Source organism: Schistocerca cancellata, chromosome 1 (genome assembly GCF_023864275.1).
Source record: "Schistocerca cancellata isolate TAMUIC-IGC-003103 chromosome 1, iqSchCanc2.1, whole genome shotgun sequence".
Taxonomy (NCBI): Eukaryota; Metazoa; Arthropoda; class Insecta; order Orthoptera; family Acrididae; genus Schistocerca; species Schistocerca cancellata.
In genome coordinates, this window is record NC_064626.1 from 285,943,396 (window position 1) to 285,966,594 (window position 23,199).

Consider the following 23,199-nt stretch of genomic DNA (forward strand, 5'->3'; position numbering starts at 1 on the left):
TAGAACAGGCTTACAACTGGATTACAACAAACAGTTTTAATCCTTAATCCTATAAAGACTGAAATTCTACAATTCTGTATAAGTAACAAAGACTACTGATAAGATACCAGAAGTAGAGAAGCAATGGCCACACACTGGACAAGGCCCATGTGTGAAGTACTTAAGCATCTTGTTGGATAGTTAACTGGGGTGATAACAGCACAAGGATTTCTTCTTTTTTTTTCCCTGCATTTATTTAGTATTGGGTCTGCTTTTTTAGGAATTGGAAAAATTGATTTTATCGCTCAACTCTAGTGGTCTGATCTCTCTCCTGATGCCACAGTTGTCGAGGTAACTTATGGGAGGGAAGACATGTGGGCCTTCAATCTGTGAATTGCATTTTTAACTGATTATGGACTGTATTCTGTGAGGCAAAATTTTGTGCTCAGCCCACCATTTGCCTAAACGAACATATGAATCTGCCTAAAAACCACAATCAGGCTGGCCAGTGTTACAGCCCACAGTATGCTGTGTGAATTTGATCCAGGTCTGGCTCACCTCCCTGTCTCGCAAGCTAGCTTGCTGCGCATTATGCTACATGAGCAGGTCGTTACCAGAACAAGGGTAAGTTGATCAGAAAGCTCAATTCTGTATGTTTGTCATTAGAAATATTTCTCACTGTATTGGCTGGCAGATGAGATTATTAGTAATGTTAGATACTTTCACTCATTACTGCCATGTAACATAATTCTTTATGGCAGTGCATGTGAGGTCAAAAAGCATTTATTTTACAGAAGTGTAGGGTAAGAGTATTGTGTTTAGTGGATAGGTGGTGGTGGTGGTTGTTAGGATGTTTAAGGGGGACTAAACAGCTAAGGTCATCAGTCCCCCATTCTAAAAACAGGCGAGACATTAAGGCGCGGAGCAGATAAAACCCCAAGGGGAAGGATACTCCCCCCCAGGCCCTAAAAGAACACAAATGCGGTAACGAATACGACAGACACGAAGAGGACAGATGAATACCAGACAGAAAGAAACAGTAGAAAAGAAGATGGCCGGAGACTGGTTGACTGACCACGACAACAAAAAAGGGAAAGAGTCAACCAACCGACTACACACTAAAAGCTGCAACCAAATATGAGAGACTCGAGGACAAGAGACACACAAAGGGATAGCCAAGCATCTCACAGAAGCCTCTGGAACGACTAGAGATTGTTACACTTTTGTGTGAGTATGTGTATTCCTAAAAGGAATTAATGATTAATAAGTGTGACTTCAGGAAGAACTGTGAAATTCATAAAACCAAAATTTAAAATAATTTGCATGTAATCTACCTCCTACTAGGGTTCAGAATGGAATTTTCTATTCTGCTGCGAAAGATTACCTACAGACACTGGCCAAGAAACTAAGAATTTCCAGGTATTCAAAGATAAAGTGAAAGAAAATATCATTAGACTACATACAATTTATTGGAATATTTAGACTTATAGGTGTAAAGTCCACATAACTAAACAAATCTGTCTTTGTCTAAAATAGTAGATAAAACCAGGTGCTGAATGAGAGCACTAGTCATGATATGTTACTTCATATTTACAGAAGTAGCCTAATGGCTGCTCTTGCCTGCTAATATATAATTTAACTTGTTCCACATCTCTGGGGGCAGTTCTGCTTAATGGAATTTAATAACACACTGGATGAATAATTGAATGTATGGACTATGGATAGAAAACTCATGACATTAAAGCATCTCATGTCAGGAAAAGAAACCTTTACCATTTTTAAAAGACAAGTTCTATATAGAGTTAAGCCATGGTTTTACTTGGAATATTGTAAATTTCTCTTGTCTGTCACAAAAAAGGAAAACAGGCCTATGATGTACAAAACAAAACACTCAAAAATAAAGCAAAACCAATTTGAAAAACTGTTAAACGAGAAAATAATAAAAACAACTAGGCCAAGGACACGAAGTTATCAGCTTGCAGCTGTGGCAAAAATTATGACACATTGAGGACAATGGTCATTAATTTCAAGGATTACTTCCTGAAAATGGTCGATACATTGTGCCGCCTAACAACCAACCATGGTGCATGAAACTTATTTCAGCAGACACTGTTTACACCTCTTATAAACATAAAACATCTAAGCAGATCACAAAAAAGTTATGTCCATAAAAAGTACTTATAGCAGAGACCAGTCTGTGAGTTATATCTATAAGTCAGTGTGTAACGTTTTCTGTGACAGGCTTAAATATTCAGCCGTGGCACTTACCCCCAAGAATGGAGATTAGCAAATCACTTCAAATTACAGACCCATTTAACACCAAGTCTTGCGAAATTTTTTTGGTAACGTGCTTTACAGTAGAATAGTGACATATCTTCACTGCATCAGTCCTTACTGCATGTCAAGTTGGCCTGCATAAAATTTTATCTAATAACGATAATCAGTGACCTTGCCAAGGTATGAAGGCATTGAACAATACAGACAATGCAATTCTACATGCAAAATTAATTTTTTGTGTAATTTATCGAGTCTTACCTTTATTCAAAAGTTCACATTGACAGATAGGAAACTAAACTACTCCGGGAAAGCTCTCTTGCTCAAATTATTCTTGGGACCGAAAGCTAAGTGGAAAGCTCAGAGTTATTTAGCAAGTTGTGGAACATTTATTGGAAATACAGATTGGAGGCCATAGCAGGGGGTGTGTTCATTGCAATTGGCAGAAATATTGTATCTATTGAGGTCAAAGTGGAGAGTGACAGTGAAATTATTTGGTTATGCACAACAGATGTAGGTGAAACAAAGTTAATTGTTAGCCTGGCCCCCAATTCAGCTGTGACAGTTCTAGAGCTATTCAAAGAAAGTCTACAGTCAGTAGTAGCATGTACATACCCAGATCATCCAATACTAGTTGAAGTCGCCTTTAACCTATGAAGTATAGACTAGGATGTCTATGGGTTCATTGCAGGAGTTCAGACAGATGACGTGCAAAGTACTATTCAACACATTTTCTGAAAACAGTCTAGAGCAGCTAGCTCGGCAGCCCACACACACAATGAAAATATAAGTAGCTACAAACAGGCCAGATCTTATTGACAAAGTCAATATAAAAATGTGGATTAGTGATCATGATGTCATTACAGCAACTCTGGTTACGGAAGTTAATAAATCAGTCAAGAAGGCTAGGAGAGTGTCTATTCTAGATAAAGCAGATAAGCAGTTGTTAGCATCTCACTTAGAAAGTGAGTGTTTGTCATTTAGTTCCACTAAGATGGACGTAGACGGATTATGGGCAAAGTTCAAGCAATTTGTAGATCGTGGTCTGGAGAGTTATGTGCCTAATAAGTGAATAAAGGCTGGAGAAGACCCACAGTGATTTAATAACGAAATTCAGAAATGTTGAGGAAGCAGCCATTGTTACATTCTCTGTTGAGATGAGAATACGCAAATGATGATAAGCAAAGGTTAGTAGGGATTTTTGCATCTGTGGAAAGATATGTATTTAAAGTGTACAAAAACTACTGTTGTCATACCTTAGCAAAGGATCTGGCAGAGAACCTGAGAAAATTCTGGTCCCCTATCAAATCGCTAAGCAGGTCTAAGTGTTCCATTCAGTCCCTTGTTGACCAGTCTGGCGTGGCAGTGGCAGATCGAAAAAAAAAAAAAAGCAGTTTTTAATTTCGCATTCAAGAACTTGTTCACGCAGAACAATTGTACTAACATACCATCATTTGACCATCAGACAGACGATAATAATAAGCGTCTCTGGTGTAGAGAAACAACTGTAAGACTTAATAGCAAATAACTCACCAGGTCCGGATGAAATCCCAGTTTGATTTTACAAAGAGTACTCTATGGCATTGGCCCTCACCTAGCTTCCATTTCCAGTAAATCTATCACCAAGCACAAAGTTCTGAGTGACTGGAAAAACATGTGAGTGACTCCTGTATAGAAGAAGGGTCAAAGAACAGACCTACCAAACTGCGGACCAATGTCCCTAACTTCGATTTGCTGCAGAATTCGTGAACATATTCTAATAAAATTTCTTGAGACTGAGAAGCATATGTCCATGGATCAGCATGGGTTTAGAAAAGCTTGTGCTAAACTTAGCTTGCCCTTTTTTCATATGATATACTGCAAACTATGGATGAAGGGCAACAGGCAGATTCCATATTTCTAGTTTTCCAAAAAGCGTTTGACACAGTGCCCCATTGCAGGCTGTTAACAAAGGTACAAGCATATGAAATGCGTTCACAAATGTGCAAGTGGATTGAAGATTTCTTACATAATAGAACCCCTGTATGTCGTCATCAACGGCGAGTGTTCGTCAGTGACAGAAATCGTCAGGAGTGCCCCAGGGAAGTGTGACAGGACCACTGTTGTTCTCTATATACCTAAATGATTTGGTGGACAGCAATCTGCAGTTGTTTGCTGATGATGCTGTGGTGTATGGTAAGGTGTCGAAGTTGAGAGATTGTAGGAAGATACAAGGCGATGTAGACAAAATTTCTAGTAGGTGTGATGAATGGCAGTTAGCTCTGAATGTGAGCAAATGGAAGTTAATGCAGATTAGTTGGAAAAACAAACCCGTAATGTTCACATACAGCATTAGTTGTCAACTGCTTGACACAGTAACATTGTTTAAATATCTGGGGGTAATGTCGCAAAGTGATATGAAATGGAATGACCATGTGAGGACAGTGGTAGGGAAGGCAAATGGTTGTCTTTATTTTATTGGGAAAATTCTAGGAGAGAGTGGTTCATCTGTAAAGGAGACTGCATATAGGACACTGGTGTAATTGAAGGAGGACATCGAAGCAATTCAGAGGTGAGCTGCTAGATCTGTTACCAGTAGGTTCGAACGACACGTAACTGTTATTGAGATGCTTTGGGAATTCAAACGGGAGTCCCTGGAGGGAAGGCGATGTTCTTTTCGAGGAACAGTAATGAGAAAATTTAGAGAAACTTTATTTGAAGCAGACTACCAAAGGATTGTACTGCTGCCGACATATGTTGTGCTTAAGGATGACTAAGATAAGATATGAGAAATTAGGGCTCAAACGGAGGCATAAGGCATATAGACAGTCGTTTTTGGTTTAATCTATTTGTGAGTGAACAGGAAAGGAAATGAGTAGTTGTGTACAGGGTACGCTCTGTGATGCACCTTATGCTCGCGTGCGGAGTATCTACTATGTAGATGTAGAAACTCAGTGCAGAGTGAAAGTAAAATGTGGGGAACCACAAGGTTCAGCACTGTGTCCGTTCATGTTACTAACACACATAAATGGCTATAAAACTTGTTAATGTTGGCTGGTGATTCAGGTATACTAATTAAAGGCCCAAAGTCAACCATAGCAGACCCGGCCCAAATCATAATACAACAAGGTTACAACTGGTTCACAGCAAACAGTTTGTGCCTCTTAATATTTTTTGTGGTGTAATAATTCATCACAAATGAAACAGCTACAAGGAAAGAGACCCGGTAATGAGTACAATCAGGAAGAAACACATTTCATTTTTTGGACATCTAATCAAAACACCAGAGAACAAGATCATCAGGAGAATAATAGAAAAATTGTGGAATAGTAAGTGCAACATTAAGTGGATTACAGAAATCAAGGAAGATGTGGATGAACTACAGATTACATTGGAAGACCTAAGAAACAAAACTGACAAAATCAGGAAACTCACAGACAAACAAACTAGACCGCAAACAAGAATCAACAGACAGACAGGAAGGGTGATTTCTGATGAAGAAAGAAGAATGAGATCCGTGAGAATGAAGAAGTACTGGGCTGACGGGAAACTGAAAAATTCTTTGTATAAAGTTGACTAGAATGGTCCAATGAAGGTCATAAAATGTAAATAAATAAATAAATTCATCCATTAAATTTCAGGAGTGCTGAAATGAAGTTTATGTGTCTGCACTCCCAAAATTTGATAGAGGAGCTTGTCTGTCTCACAGCTGCCGTCAAACAAATCATGTAACCCAGTCCTGCTCTTCACTAATCAAAACTATCAACACAAAATCAAATAGGAATAAAGCAGAGTTTATAATAAGGAATAAAATAATAGAAAGCTGGGAAAGAGCAGCATAGTGAAAGCATTATCATAGCTAACATATACAGGGTGATTCAAAGTTGTGTCCCAAGGACGAAGGCTACATTGGTGATTCAATAGTCTTGGCCCGTTTGACAAAGTTTTATTCATGGACATGACAGGAACAATCATTCAAAGCAAAAAAAAGTCTAATAAACATGGCCTCTACATGCATACCTAAAGAGCTATGACCAGGTATTTATCTTGGATACTGTGAAACAAATCTCTTCTACTGCAAGCAATTTGCTTTTTATATTTTGGGAGGAAGTAGTACGGACCAAAACAAGAAAAAATTGTCTAGTAAACATAGGCTCTAAAATGAATACCTTAAGAACTAAGAGCACTTGTTCACAAGAGGTAGTGTGTTTCACAGTATTAAAGATAAACAATGCTCATAGCTCTTAAGGTATTCATGTTTACTGAACATTTTCTTCTTGTTTTGGTCCATATTACTGCTGCTATTACTGCCACTACCACCACCACCAACAACAAAAATATAGAAAGCAAAGAGCTTGTAGTAGAAGAGATATGTATCACAGATGAAGTAGGCTCATTGCTCTTAATGGAATTTTAAAGCTCACATTAAGTAGATCTTTTTGCTTTGAATAATCATTCCTGTCATATCCCCAAATATGACTGTCCAACAGGCCAAGACTATTGAATCACCAATGTAAACTTTGTCGTATGAGATATGACCTATGAATCACCCTGTATACAAAGCCAACATTCACAGTAGTAGCACAATTTTCCATGCCTACTAGAGTAATATCTTAGACCTCCAAACTTTTGGAATCAATTAATATAGATTAGAGCATTATGACTATTTTAGCATTATTGACTGCAAGTGTTACAAGGAATGTTAAGGAAGGGAAATATTTTTGCTTTGCAAGGGCAATAGGAAACAAATTATGAAGCATCCGAATAGTTAACATAAAATATTTTGCTATGAGGATGATGATGTTGAGCAAAGCTGGACGAAATTCAGAACTGTTGTACAATACACATTGGACCAGTCTGTGTCAGGTGAGGTTTTGAGGGATAGTACTGTGATACAGTAGTCATGTTAGAAAGTTGCCACAACAGTGAAGAGAGCTTCACCACATACACTCCTGGAAATGGAAAAAAGAACACATTGACACCGATGTGTCAGACCCACCATACTTGCTCCGGACACTGCGAGAGGGCTGTACAAGCAATGATCACACGCACGGCACAGCGGACACACCAGGAACCGCGGTGTTGGCCGTCGAATGGCGCTAGCTGCGCAGCATTTGTGCACCGCCGCCGTCAGTGCCAGCCAGTTTGCCGTGGCATACGGAGCTCCATCGCAGTCTTTAACACTGGTAGCATGCCGCGACAGCGTGGACGTGAACCGTATGTGCAGTTGACGGACTTGGAGCGAGGGCGTATAGTGGGCATGCGGGAGGCCGGGTGGACGTACCGCCGAATTGCTCAACACGTGGGGCGTGAGGTCTCCACAGTACATTGATGTTGTCGCCAGTGGTCGGCGGAAGGTGCACGTGCCCGTCGACCTGGGACCGGACCGCAGCGACGCATGGATGCACGCCAAGACTGTAGGATCCTACACAGTGCCGTAGGGGACCGCACCGCCACTTCCCAGCAAATTAGGGACACTGTTGCTCCTGGGGTATCGGCGAGGACCATTCGCAACCGTCTCCATGAAGCTGGGCTACGGTCCCGCACACCGTTAGGCCGTCTTCCGCTCACGCCCCAACATCGTGCAGCCCGCCTCCAGTGGTGTCGCAACAGGCGTGAATGGAGGGACGAATGGAGACGTGTCGTCTTCAGCGATGAGAGTCGCTTCTGCCTTGGTGCCAATGATAGTCGTATGCGTGTTTGGCGCCGTGCAGGTGAGCGCCACAATCAGGACTGCATACGACCGAGGCACACAGGGCCAACACCCGGCATCATGGTGTGGGGAGCGATCTCCTACACTGGCCGTACACCACTGGTGATCGTTGAGGGGACACTGAATAGTGCACGGTACATCCAAACCGTCATCGAACCCATCGTTCTACCATTCCTAGACCGGCAAGGGAACTTGCTGTTCCAACAGGACAATGCACGTCCGCATGTATCCCGTGCCACCCAACGTGCTCTAGAAGGTGTAAGTCAACTACCCTGGCCAGCAAGATCTCCGGATCTGTCCCCCATTGAGCATGTTTGGGACTGGATGAAGCGTCATCTCACGCGGTCTGGACGTCTAGCACGAACGCTGGTCCAACTGAGGCGCCAGGTGGAAATGGCATGGCAAGCCGTTCCACAGGACTACATCCAGCATCTCTACGATCGTCTCCATGGGAGAATAGCAGCCTGCATTGCTGCGAAAGGTGGATATACACTGTACTAGTGCAGACATTGTGCATGCTCTGTTGCCTGTGTCTATGTGCCTGTGGTTCTGTTAGTGTGATCATGTGATGTATCTGACCCCAGGAATGTGTCAATAAAGTTTCCCCTTCCTGGGACAATGAATTCACGGTGTTCTTATTTCAATTTCCAGGAGTGTATTTAATGAAATCAAAGTTTAGTTGGCAAACAAATACTGAACAACACCAAAATGAACATAAGGAGGACAATGCAAGAAACATTCAATGTATTCAAAGGTACAATTTTGCTATCAGGTCTGTTTAAAAATACAAAGTAGTTTTGGTCATAGGTAAAGTGAGTAAACAGATTGAAATCATCTATTCATTTGCTTGGTGACCATAACAGGAGAGTAGAAAGTTAACTAAAACTGCTAAATAGTGGGAAAGAATCTGGACAGGATGAGATACCTCTGGAATTCTACAGTTCACATGAAAAAGAACTTTTTTTCGCTTCTAAAAGTAGTTTAGTGTAGATTGCTGGTATGACAAAGGTTACCAATTGAATGGAAACAAGTACAGGTCATTGCTGGTTTCAGGAAAGTTTGCTTAAGTGATGTATGTAAATATAGGCCTATGCTGCTGATATCTATTTGCTATAGAATCATGGACATGCTCTGTCCTCACACATTGACATTTCTGGAGAATGAAAATCTCCCCTATAAAAACTAACATGAACTCCATTATCAGAGAATTTGCAAAGCTCGCCCTGTTCATTTGTGAAATCCAGAGTTCTGTAGGAAAAGGTGCCTGTGATAATGCTGCACTGTGTTCTTTGATTTCAAGAAGGCATGTGATACAGTTCCTCACTGTTGTTTAATGAACAAAATATGAGATTTCTAAGTACTGGGCCAGATTTGTGGCTGGATTCAGGACTTGCTAAATAATAGAATTCAATAACTTATTCTTGATGGGACAAAATGAACATATGCAACAATGATTTCTGGATTACCCCAAGAATATGTACTGGAAATAGCAGCAATGTTACTGCCCATGTTAAAACTCATAATTGTGTCTGTATACCGCACACCTGACAATGATGTTGAAGTATTTGCACAGGCCTTACAAAAACTGATACAACACCTCGATAAGTGGCCTAAATATAGGATTTTAATTTTTGGTGACATAAATATTGATATAATGCAGAACACAGCTAAACAACTTAATCTTCTGCATATGCTAAGCTCACATGATCTGCACTGCATTAATGAAAACCCAACAAGACAGTCTGCCTGCCTTGATAATGTAATCACAAATATTGAGACAAATCAGTATGAACTAGGGCTATTCAATACTCATTTTTTTATCAGACCATAAAGTTATTTGGATAAAATTGATAATAAAAGAGCCAGCATCTGTCTCCAATAAAATTAAGTACATTGGGCTTTTGAATGAAGAGAACATTGATAACTACAGAACACAAATAAAGATGACAAGTTGGAATTACATTCTGCTGGAAAGTAATCATATTGAAAAAGCGTTTACATTATTCATTAGTGCATTGTCAGATACATTTAAAACTTGCTGCCCTAAAGTAATGAGAAAAAATAAGTGAACTATGAGGAAACATGGTCTCACATCAGTGCATAACTGGTTCACACCTGACCTACAAAGGATCAGAACTCTGCTAATGATTTCCTATGACAAATCAAAAAATAGTGAAGCCAAAAAAGCAAACTACATAAGTTTGAGGAGCCAATACAAGGCAGAAATTAGGTTATGCAAGTGCAAGGCAAATGATTATTATATTAATAAGTCCCTAAATAAATGCAAAGCAGCCTGGACTGTTATCAAGACTCATCTGGGTAGAAATAAAGATGTTAACAAAAATAATTCATGTGATGCTTGTATCACACCAGATGATTTCAACACCTTCTTAATTAATGCTGCCAGTATGAATAACAGTGCTGCAAATGAACATATCCATAAATGTGACAACAACCATATCTCAAATAATAGAAATTCATTTCTACAAAATGTTGAGGATATGGTTCCTGTGTTTAAATGGAAAGAAGTAAAAGTAACAGATATTAAAACTGCAATAGCAAAATTAAGTTACTCAAAATCATAAGACATTTATGGTATCTCCAATTTTGTAATAAAAAAATAGCAGATGTAATAGCACATCCACTCTGTTCTCTTATGAACCAGATGTTTGTCAGTGGCTGTTTCCCTTCATCCTTAAAAATGGCAGTCGTTACTCCAATGCACAAGAAAGGTGACAAGTCTTGTCCTAATAATTACCGTCCAATCTCCCTTGTATCCATCACATCAAAAGTAGTGGAATATTGCATACAGCTCCAAATCAGTCAACATCTGTCTGTGAATAATATTCTTAGTGACTCTCAATATGGCTTCAGGTCCAGCCTGTCAACGGCAAAAGCAGTTGAAGATGTTGTTTCATATATATTGTCATCATTTGAATCAGGATTATCAGTTAATGCCACTCTTGTGGACCTCAGCAAGGCATTTGACTCTGTCAGTCACAGGATACTACTAGAAAAACTGCACTGCTATGGTATTGGAGGCTCAGAACTATCTCTGATCAGATCCTATCTGAGCGACAGAAAACAAATTGTGCATTTTAACGATATGAGGTCAAATGTCTCAGATATCATGCAGGGTGTAACAAGGCTCTGTGTTTGGACCATTACTATTTATAATATATGTAAATGACTTGCCCAGCACCATGTTATGTAAATCCACACTCTATGCAGATGATACAACTTTTGTTCAAGCAGGGAAAGATTTAGGAAAATTAAACAAGGAAAGTGAGGCTCATCTCAGAGCAGCCATCAAGTGGTTCCAACTCAATGACTTGCATATAAATCATGATAAAACTGTAAATATTCTTTTTAGCTTGTGTGTTAAGAGTGATAAGATTAATTGTGTCTCAGCTAAACTACTTGGGATCCATCTTGACTCAAAATTAATGTGGAAGAGTCATACTGATTATATTTGTACTAAGTTAGCACGTGTGACATATTTGTTAGGTAATCTAAGGTCATGTGGTAAGCTATTACTCAATGCATACTATGCCTTTTTCCACACCCATTTAACATATGCCACTTTGTTGTGGGGAAACTCACCCGGAGCAAAACAAGTTTTCATTTGGCAAAAGAAGGCAGTCAGATGCATCCATGGAGTCAGAAGTAACGAGTCTTGTAGACCATATTTCAAAAATCTAAAAATACTAACAGTTGCAGCCCTCTTTATACTAAGTTGTCTGATACACACAAAAGAAAACCAACAGTCAGAAACTAAGACAATCTATCCATCACCATGACATCTCAGTTGCTAGACTAAAGAAAACTCAAGATAGTTACATGTGCATGGGAGTAAAACTATTTAACATGTTGCAATAGAGATACATAATGTGCCACTGAATGAGTTTAAAAGTGTCACAAAGAAATGGCTTAGAGAAAAAGCTTTTTATACAATAGAAGAGTTTATAATGTGCACTAAAGATGATCTTAAGTACCGGTACTAATATAGTTTCACTTAGATTAAACTTATACATGTAAATATAATGCAAATACCTTGTGCAGCATCAAGGACAAATTTTTGTATCTTATTAGACAATAATTATCTACAATATATTACACCATTTCTGTTAGTTATGTAAACTGTATATGTACACAAATGACGACATCAATTGCATTTTTTAATACCTAAAGATGGATAATAAAATAAATAAATAAAATGTTATAAAGCTGTTATGTTTACAATATATACAAATGATATAGTGAGTGGCAGCATAAGCTTCATGAGGCTTCATGCAAATGATGCTGTTGTCTGCAGGTAGTTGGGAGTTTCAGAAGACTAGCAAAATCTAGGAAGACCTGTGGAAGATGGATCATAGCTGTAGAGACTGGTTGTTGAATGTGAACATAAATAAATATAAAGAGATCCATTACTTAATGATGGAATCATTTTAACCATCATAGCTTTATTCCTTTATTGCAACATGCTTGAAACTGACGGGCCACAATGCATTATATTTACATGCATGGTGCATTTAAGGAATAAAACTAACACCGTATGGTGGCTGAAATGGTTCCATCATTTAGATGATACTTTGGGGCTGTGGACCTGTACATGGAGAAATTAATAGCTCCATTACTGTTCGAATACGCTATTGGTAAAAACCCACTGGAAACAGTAACCACCATAAAATACCTAAGGTTAACTATCAGAAGTGATCTGAAGTGGAATGATTACATAAAAATAATCAGTTTGCTCACTGTTTTTCCATCTGTCTTGTTTTTATTTGACTGCCCCTTGTATTTTTTTTAAAGAAATACCACAGTCACTAGTTTTATATTTATTTTTAAAGGTATTACCAAAAGGAAGCACAACTCATGTTTGACAGATATGGGGAGGGGGCACAATATTACTTGTCACTTCTGTGGAATAACGTCCTCAAACTGGCAGGGATAAAATACAGGGAGTAAAAAGTTATCTACAACTTGTACAACAATCAGACTGAAGTTTTTAATTATTGCAGGACATGAAAGGCAAGCACTAGTTGCAAAGGAAGTGTGGCAGGGTTGTAGCTAACCCTCCCCCCACCAAGTTATTCAGTCTATACAATGGACAAACTGTGAGGCAAACTAAGGAGTACTTTGGAAACGGAATCAAAGTTTGTGGAATAGGAATAAAAACTTTGTGATTTGCCAATGACATCTCAATTGAGTCAAAGGACTTGGAAGATCAAATGAACAGAATGGATAGTGTGTAGAAGAGAGATCATAAAATAAATGTTAACAAATTAAAGCAAGGGTAGCTGTGTATAGTTGACTTTAGTCGCATAATGTGGAAGGTATTAGCTTAGGAAATGAGATACTGAAGCAGTAGACAAGTTTTGCTATTTGGTAGGTAAAATAACTGATGATTGGCAAAGTAAAGTTGATATAAAACAGAAGTGTGTTAACATCAAAAATGTGTTAGCAAATATTTTATGAAGGTATTTGTGTGAAGTATAGTGTTGTATTGAAATGCATTGTGATAATAATATGTTCAGACAAAAAGAGAATGAAAGCTTTTGGTATATGGTGTTACAGGAGACTGCTGAAAATTAGATGAGTAGATCAGATAACTAGGGAGGTATGCAACTGAATTGGGAGGAAGAGAAATTTATGCCACAATTTAACTAAGACAATGGATTTGTTGATTTAGTTATTTCACAGGCACATTTCTTTAACACCACACTTGAGATACCATTCCATCCAGATTAATGCTTGTTCTTTAGCTTTTATTGTGTTTTACTGTAGATTCACCTCCATGAATTCGAGCTCTATACCATCCACGATATCATTTGGTGTGGGCCAACCTATAGATCTGTAATAGGGGCTGGTTGGTTAAAAAAAAAGGAGCTAAAACGCTTATTGAATAAATTACATACTTCATTTGGCTCTTTCACTAGATGGCCCTCATGCCTAATGTTAACCGGTTCACTCTGTACCTTGCTGGTGGCTTTAGGAGTTTACTGATTAGTCTCCAGGATGCCTTACATATGTTGGCTGAACGCTCTATTGCATCATTGTTTATCTGTTTCCTCAAGTGTAAAAGGTCTGTCTTAAAAGTTTTTTGGCTTGATTGTACTTTTCCGTAAATATATGTAGCTTTGTTTCATTATATAAACAGTAATATATTCTGCCTTAACGTAATCAGCCTAGGTGTCGAGTTTCAGCCTAGTATTACTTTCAAGACGAGAATTGGTTTGTACCCTGGTTATTTCTTTGAGAGGGCAGCAGCAGTCGAAGTGCTTCAGCACTGTCCTATAAAATTTTTCCCATTATTCTTCTGACCCTTTAGTTTGGTAAATAGTGCCCCATTTCTCCTCTGCTAACTTAGTTTCAAAGGTGCTGATGTTGGTGCTATTGAGGATCTGCTTCTTCTCAATTATCTTAGTTGCTATTGGGACAGCAAACTTTAAATATTTAAACACCTGACAATAGTGATCTGAGTAATGAAAATTAATACTTTGAAAATTAACACTGTCTTGCATTTTTGTTGACTATTATGTAATCTATCTTACTGGAGCTTGACACTCTTACTCTAGTGTCAAGAGTTCACTATATTTGTGAAATTATATGAGTTTAATATATGTTATTTGAAAATAGGTTATACTACAGGAGTTTGCATCAATATTTAAGTCTCCAACTATGCTAAGGTCAGTGAGGCCTGTTAGTCTAATTGCTCTGTTAGGTCTATCAAGATAGTACAACACATCTGAATTTGGCAAGCGGTACATACCAATAACTATGTTTAGCTAACCCGCTTGAGTGAGTATTTATGTGGACCACAACACCAGCCATTTCAACTGTTCCTTCTTTGCAGTATTGTTCAACAAATGAGATTTTCTTAAATGGAAGATGTTCATTTACAAATATCGCCACCCCACCCCCCTTTGTGTTGTTGCCTGCAGTAACTTATCTGCTATCATATTACCATCTAATTTGTACTACTCAATTTCATTGTCTTTTAGTCCAAGTTCTGTGATTACTAACAGGTGTGGTAAATTGTCATCCACAAATACTTGCAGCAAATTGAGTTTATTCCTAAGATACTGCACATTTAAATGCATTACCCTAAAGGGCACTGATATTTTACAACACTTTGTGACATGGTATTCTGAAACAGTCAAATTATTACCCAAGTCTTTAACACTGCACTGTAATGACAATTTACTCACTTCCAAGTCGGTTTCTTCTGCATGTGAACAGGGTTCTTTCCAATCCAAGGGGTTTAGTTCAGTAAAATCATGTTGCTTGAAGTTGAACCTAAAAAAACTTGATTATAATCTAAGATGATTGGGTTCATGGTTTTATGCAGCTCCTTACAAAGTTCCATTATCTGGTTCACTAACTTCAGCTTTCCATTTCTGATTAAGTGAAGTCTGTGCCTGGTATGTTCTTCATGTTTCAATTTACTTATGTCTAACAACTGCACGATTTAGTTTTTTTACAGTTTCTGCAGTTCTAAATTATAGCACTCACACTCTGTATTAACACACGGGAGATGATGTCACACTGGTAGGCTTATTAGGGTAACCTTTGTGTTATACAGTTTTGGCAATAACTTCCTGTAAATTGCACACGCTGACTTGCTCTTGTTTTTGTAAACATTGTTGGCGCCGCCAGTGATTACAACATGGTAGTCTTTTTTCAGATTGTTTGTTTCTGATAAATTTTCGACTACAGTTCTTGATGTCGTTCCGGGTTTAACTTTTGTGAATACAGAATATTCTATGTATAAAGCTTCATGAAGGGGAGCTGAAAGCTATTTCCGTGACCATCTGCTTACAGTAATAACTTTCTTGTGCTTCCAGGCTGGAACATTCCATGCCAAGTAATCTGGAGGTACCAGCATGACCATCACAAAGTTTGGTGAAATTTTGTGTTAATATTCACATATGTTCCCAGTGAACATTTGTAAAGTTTCACAATCATTGATTCAGTACTTCTGGAGATGTAGTCACTTGTTTGACCCCCAATAGCACAACTATCAAATGTGCACCAGAGAGTTTTCAGCAACTTTGAGGCCTATCATCTCCAGCAATATCTACTTGAAAAAAAATTAAAACTAGGCCATCTTTTACAACTTTTTGTGCTGTCTAGAGAGAGAGAGAGAGAGAGAGAGAGAGAGAGAGAGAGAGAGAGAGAGAGAGAGAGTGTCTGCTGCCAAAAAAAAAAAAATTACTATAACAACTTACCAATACAAGGTCTTAACATATAGAATTTCATTCACCTACTATTTTCCAGAAGTTTACAAACTACAAAACTTACACTTTTCAAATGTGATTGCCTCAAATTATTACAGCCACAAAAAAGAAATGTGTTCTAGCTCGAAAATCATTCAGAATAGGGCATACGTCCATATTAAGTTTTTTTGCTCAGAATCACAAATACTATCACCCCTCAAAGCATGTACCTTTCTCCTCCTGACTCACCTTGTATGTGATTATTAAGCACTACAATTTAGCAAATTATTTAAATTCAAGAACTGGAAATTCATATTAGATTTGAAGGTAACACTGAAATTAGCACAAAACAATTTAAGAACCTGGCCATACAGAAAAATTTTTTCTTCTCGCTATATACTGTAGAACATCCAATTTATCAGTAGAAAAATATGTTGAGTCAACTACTTTCGAAGTATGTGCAAGTTAAATGCACACTTTGCATGTAACAATACTGCTCTTTAAATCAGATTAAGTCCAATGACTGGCGTGTAAGCACAATGTATGTCAGTTATAATACATGCGAAAACAGACACAATGCAAAAAATATCATGGGAAAAATGACGTACTCATATTTACAGCAAAAATATTTATTCATAAATAGGTACCCAAAAATTTAACAAGATAATGAGTAACATTTAGTTAAGCCTCGGACACGAGGTACATTTCGGACGGACAAATATGCCGTACATTAGAATGTTTACGTAATCTTCCTCCATCTGTATGTGATTCTAACTATTATGTATAAACAAGCAAATCAGATAACAATTCATAAAATATAAAATTTCTGAGAGCTTTGCTAATTTGTTACTTTGGACTAGATAAATTTGTGTCAGTATCTTCGTATCACTTGAATGCCATGATACATATTTAACAACAACACATTAAACACACTCCAAAATACATGTACTGGCGTAAGATCTACGACTCTGATTAAGTATCGACAGACGAGTTGAGACAACAAATACAATCACAAATATTCATTAATTACAAACAAAGCTAAGGCCTTTTTTTTATGAATTGACTCCAAAGACAAAGAGAGACAGACCAGAACATACGTAACATACAATGAAGCATACAGTGTAAAACAGTCATACAATTTCAGTAATTCTTTACAGTCTATTCCATGAAAAATATGCGATGAGACTTCAACTACTTCTGAAGCAAAGTACTGAATCTATAGCTTGAAGAAAATATTTAAAAAATCAGTCAATTTTCAATTCTTACACAGTTTTTTGAACTTCCCCAGAGTGTGATGCAATTCACAAAAAACAATTATCTTCCTTTCATTTTTTCAGCTTATACACAATGAAAGTATCTCCCGCCCCCCTTCTTCCAACGAAAAAGTTAAAATACTACCTCTTTGACAGCACTGTGACATGCTAGTGGTAAAGCTCCAGAAAATTTATATAAAATAAACTTTGAATATATTTTTGTGAAAATACATTTTAATATTAGGCCAAGCTTCTGCACTTCCATCATAACCACTGTGTACCCTAACATGTTTTATTTACAAAAACTGAATGTCAATGAATTTTCTGGAATTTTTCTAAAGTTCAAACAAATCTGTTTAAAGTGTGCATAGCCCGCTAAGTACTGTGGGAATTAAGTAGCATGTTATGACTTACATCGCTTCATGACCAGACCAAATATTAACAACAAAGTAATAGTAGCAGTTGTAGTAGTCGTGTGTGTGTGTGTGTGTGTGTGTGTGGGCGCGCGCGCGCTTCAATTTTCAATAGTCTCATTGTGGAAGAAATGATTGTCTGGAGCAACAACATACATTTACTGAGTAATTTTATGTCACTCAGTTATAAATTGCTTGAAATACACACAATCTGTATGCAAGCATGTATTATGCAATATGGTCCCTCAGTAACTACAGTTTTGTATGATGCTTGTAGTAACTCATCTTCTACTGGCTTATTAGAATATATGAAGTTTGTATCTGAACAATCCATGCATAAGCAAGGACAAGTTAAACATGACAGTTTACACAATTTTACAACAGTGAATAAAAATATTAACAGTACAAAGAAACAACATTCAAATAGTATCAATCACTCTCCAATGGCACTTAACATACAAAGATGAAACAATTACGAAGTAAAGTCTTGTACATTTAAACGGCAGCAAATATTGCACATTAGTGTAGAAACTTCAAACTCTACTATCATTAGTTGCCATAACTTCCATGTCGTCACGGCATCGTGGAATATATAAAGTTACACAGGTATGTTCCCATATATCCTGAGGGTACTTTTCGCCTGTTGTCCATGTGTCTGTCTCCAGATCATAACATTCAATAGCTGCTGCAAAAAGAAAAAGAGAAGTTATACCTGGAATACCATAAATATGTATAGAGGGCAAGCACACACTGGAAGTAGATTGTCACATATTGTAAGCTACTGGCCACGCTTTTTACACACACACACACACACACACACACACACACACACACACACACACACACACACACACACACCTATACAACTACTGAAATTTCTTCTGCCTACACCATCATTGATAAACCAAAACTGAAGAACTCCCCCGCCGCCGCCCCCCCGGCAGTGCGTTTGCATGGCACGCCACACTTTAAAACAAACTTATCCTGCTCCTATTAAACATTATCTGAAGTTAACAAACAACCATTTATCCCTTGGGAACTATACATTCAACATGTTATGATAAAGTGAAGTGAAGACACTAATACTGAAAGGCCAGTTAGAAGTTGATAATGTTTAACTGTATTGCTGAAATGGAAAGTAACATGTCTTACCATTTTTGCACAGTTTATACAATGTAAAAGAATCTCCAAAATCGAAAAAACATTCAATAAACATTGTGACAGATTATTTTCGCTAACTGCATGTAACCAGGCAACAACGCAGATTAACTGACCAAATCACACAGCAATGGCATACCAAAACTTTTGTGCACTTAACAATTTCTCTACCAATTTACACTAGCACTCGAAACACAGAACATTGTAACTAAAAATAAAAAAGGAGCTGCTTCTGTAACTTAAACGCTACACCAGAAAAACCCTCTTGTATTGTTTCCAACAGATACGAAATACATGTAACTTACCTGTAGCACGATCGAACATGGCATCACTGTGAAATCCTCCAATGAAATAAATTTTTGAGCCAACACCGACAATTCCAGCATGGTACCTTGGTGTAGGCACAGTTGTTACCACGTCCCATGTGTTAGCACTTACATCATAAACATCAATAGTCTCACACAGAACTCTATTTCCTGTGTCAGCATCCTCAAACCAACCACCACAAACATAAAGACGCTCCCCAAGAACAAGCATTACATGATCTGCACGTGGTGTCAACATGGGAGCCCGCTGTTGCCACAGATCAGTCACGGCATCGTAACGGAGCATTGAGCTCAGAACGAGGTCCCGGTCCAGCCCTCCAGAAATGTACAGTGATTCTCCAGGCATTGCAGCACCTGCATGTTGGCTACGGTGACCAGGAAGGGGCCGAATTGACTCCCAGCTGTCAGTCTGTGGATCATAACATTCACAGGCACTCACTTCTTCTTCATCATCTGGATCATCAACTTCACTTGCTCCTCCTATGGCATACAGGCGTCCACGTACAACATTCAGTGAGAATCGACATCTCTCTCTCTGCATGGGTGCCATTGTTGTCCATTTGTTGTAACGTGGACTATAGCGGAAGCCAAATGGATGAATATTCTCCTGTGGTAAAAACAGTTTATTACTGTAATACGTAACTATTTATGACAACAAAAATAATCAATTGTTGATAATATAATGAGAATGGATAGATAAAAAATCTACTCACAAAGTGACGGCAGGCACACACACACACACACACACACACACACACACACACACACACACACGAATCCTTTCCTTCTCATCCTGTTCGCTAAGTCTCTGCTGACCCAGTGTAATGGGTGACTTTCCTAAACTGTACCCCTATCCTAAACCTCTCTAGTCCTTTTCCTTCACCCCTCTTCATTCCCCTTCAACTCTTCTGCCAGAAGAACGAGCCACTGGCTCCGAAAGCTTACTGAAGTTCGACCCCCCCCCCCTCTTTGTGTGTGTGTGTTTTTCCCCTGCCACCACTTGGCATTTTATCTATCCATTTACATTTTATTAACAACTATATATGAATTTGATAAAACATACAAATTTCAGTAACAGCCACTAAAGACTTGTAAACATAACAAACTGAAGAGAGATCTGCACTTCAATACAAATGAAATTTTGGAAACTACCTCTCGGGACAGTGTGTCTATGACTTTCATTGTAGACACAGCCAATGGAAAGAATGCTTATTAGCAATGTGAATTATAAATATAACATGCAGGTCCCAGATTAATGAAAGTCAACAGATATGACACCACTTTGTAAGATTGCAACTCTAATGGAAGTGAACCCAGGATCTGTCTTGAGAAATTCTAACTGCCGAAGCATAGAGGCAACTTATGTTAACCCTCTAAGATATGAATTTTTTCTTTATTTTGTAATGCTCTATGGTGATTTTTAAATAATTGTAGATGCAAGATTTATTCAATAATATGTACCCGTTTCCAAAATATACTTTGTAAAACTGATCATTCAATAATTCCTATGCAATATAACAATAATATCTTTCATTTGTACTCTGAATATAATTAACCGATCACTACCATGTATTCGGGCAGGCACAAGCTACTCCACACTGCTACATCTGACCTAATACTTTAATAGAGAAGCCGAACAGTTGGCAGCAGTTTTACATGAGAAAAAGATGGAACATCCACAAATGTGTACATACGGTTTCCACTGTGGAAAAATATTTCTAGTGCAACTAAAGGACAGTAAAACTTAAATGTACACAATTGTAGACAGAGAATCTGAAAGGGTTAAAAATGATAAATCTAAATAAAAATGAAGAAAAAATATTTATTTCATGAAATAAGTTGCCATTACACATATTCACCACTTTAAGTCAATGCTGATGCAGACATATATAAATACAATGAAACCTCACTTTTACACTTATCATGGGTGGGGGGGAGGGAGTGTAAAATGTGGGAAATAATGTTTTTAAGCATTGAAAGTTACATATGGGCTCTCACCCTTGTAATTCCTTACTTTATGTATATATACATAACAGGCATCGAAATACCTGCCAGGGACTTTTTTTATTATCCAATAAAAACTGCAGATGTAACTGGAACTGGGGGAAGTAGAAACATTTCACTTAATTTCATACATCATAATCTATGTTTTTGGATAGTCTGCACCTGTCATTCATTACATAAATGATGAAACACTGCACCAGTTACGTTTTCTTTCATGCTTAGCATGACATTTTGAGACTTTATTATTGTTGTCAAGTGCAAATATTTATGTAAGTATTTTGTGGGGTATTTGCATATGTGATGTTCTGCTTTTCTTTTACTGTACTCATCTTTTTGAGGTTATCGGGTATTGTGCCTCCTCAATTATATAGAAAACCACACACAAGCAAACTCTCCCCCTCAATGATTATTCTTGAAACTTTTCTTGGTAAGAATGGAAAAAAATAAATAAATGGTTTGTGTTTACACCAAAAGCATTTGGGCAACACAATGTTAGCAAAGGTATCTTTACCTGTTTACCAGTTCATATCTGCTGAGAACAGCACCCTGGTGTCAAGAAACTTACCCGTGTAATGTTTGTAAACACTACTTGATAGCCAGTGTTATTTTATGTCAATTACGGCAGTTCTTTTCCCCATGAACATTTTTTTTTGTGAAGTGTAAATTGCAGTAAGTTTATAAATATGTTAAGGCAAAATCAGATGCGAATTAACACTATGAACGTAATAAATTCCATGGAAATGATAAGATAATTTCATAAATGGTAGAAAAATGTTAATTCCGGGAACATGAAAGTGGGGTTATACCAAAACACAGACTATACTTCAACAGTCATTCTTTCTATGCTCAATAAACTGGAGTATGGCATCTCCTTAAACCACAAAGAGCGCATTACAGTGCTAAATATACTGGAAGTCATTTATCATCAAATGACTTTTAGTATTAATCATATTAAGGAAAGATGTAGTACTTTGTACGATAGAAAAACATTTTGGTATATGTATACCTTACCTGAAGAGACTGATTAAAGCAACCTCCAACAACATATAGCTCATTGTCTAGCACAGCTGTTCCGTAATTACACTGCTCAACATGAGGAATCGAAGTAAGGTGACGCCACTTTGAAACACTTGGAAGAAAATATGTAATCTCATTGGTGATGCCTGCAATACCGAAGCCACCAACCTAAAACAAATATGATGCTGGTCACATTAACAATTCTCAACTGCTACCACATTCATACTCAATAAGGGCACGCCTATAAACAACATATTCATTGTGCCAACAATACATACCATCGCGCACCACAATCCTAAAGAGAAACGAACATGCTTATACAAGTAGCTGTGAGATAATTAAATTCCGCAACTCACCTCACTAACAACAGCAAAATTGCTTTTAAATTATGAAGGTGCACATACATACCAAGGAACATCAGCTTAGTAGTTGTTAAATGGAATGAACATGCTTCATACATCAGTAAAGAAAAATTAATAGTCAACAAAACTCACCAACCATTTGACTAATTTTATCTGGGTGCAACTCTTCACTAGCAGGCCTCACCATAGTAAATACCATAATGCACAGTAATTAACGTAATGCATATTTACATTTACACAAACGACCCATCACGATGCAGACCGCAAAAGCCCATATTTTACGTTATTATTTCTATGCAACTCACCATAACAAAGCATCACCCTGGTGTGAAAATACATTACTGAACAAAAAAATTAATAAATACATACTATAGCAATGTGGATCCCAGCACAGCAATGAACTGAAAATGCAAACTATTAAAATTGACCATTTACTGTAACATACTTTAAACATATTTCCAGAATTACATACGGATTAAGCAAGCAGATTAAATATGGGTGT

The 23,199-nt window shown here is 37.7% G+C and overlaps 1 protein-coding gene across 3 annotated transcripts in view; it reads right to left on the reverse strand.

The window, feature by feature from the left end:
• Positions 1-18,315: 18,315 nt before the first annotated feature.
• LOC126171351 (kelch-like protein 26) overlaps positions 18,316-23,199 on the reverse strand; it is a 343,678-nt gene continuing 338,794 nt past the window's right edge. For 2 of the 3 annotated variants that reach the window (XM_049920792.1, XM_049920793.1), the window contains exons 8-10: positions 22,330-22,503; positions 19,294-19,921; positions 18,316-18,515 (exon numbers count right to left, since the gene is read on the reverse strand). In XM_049920792.1, coding sequence (XP_049776749.1) covers positions 18,364-18,515; positions 19,294-19,921; positions 22,330-22,503 — 954 coding nt within the window. In that variant the 3' untranslated portion in view covers positions 18,316-18,363. The remainder of the gene's footprint in view (positions 18,516-19,293; positions 19,922-22,329; positions 22,504-23,199) is intronic. The other variant, XM_049920794.1, reaches the window with a different exon arrangement.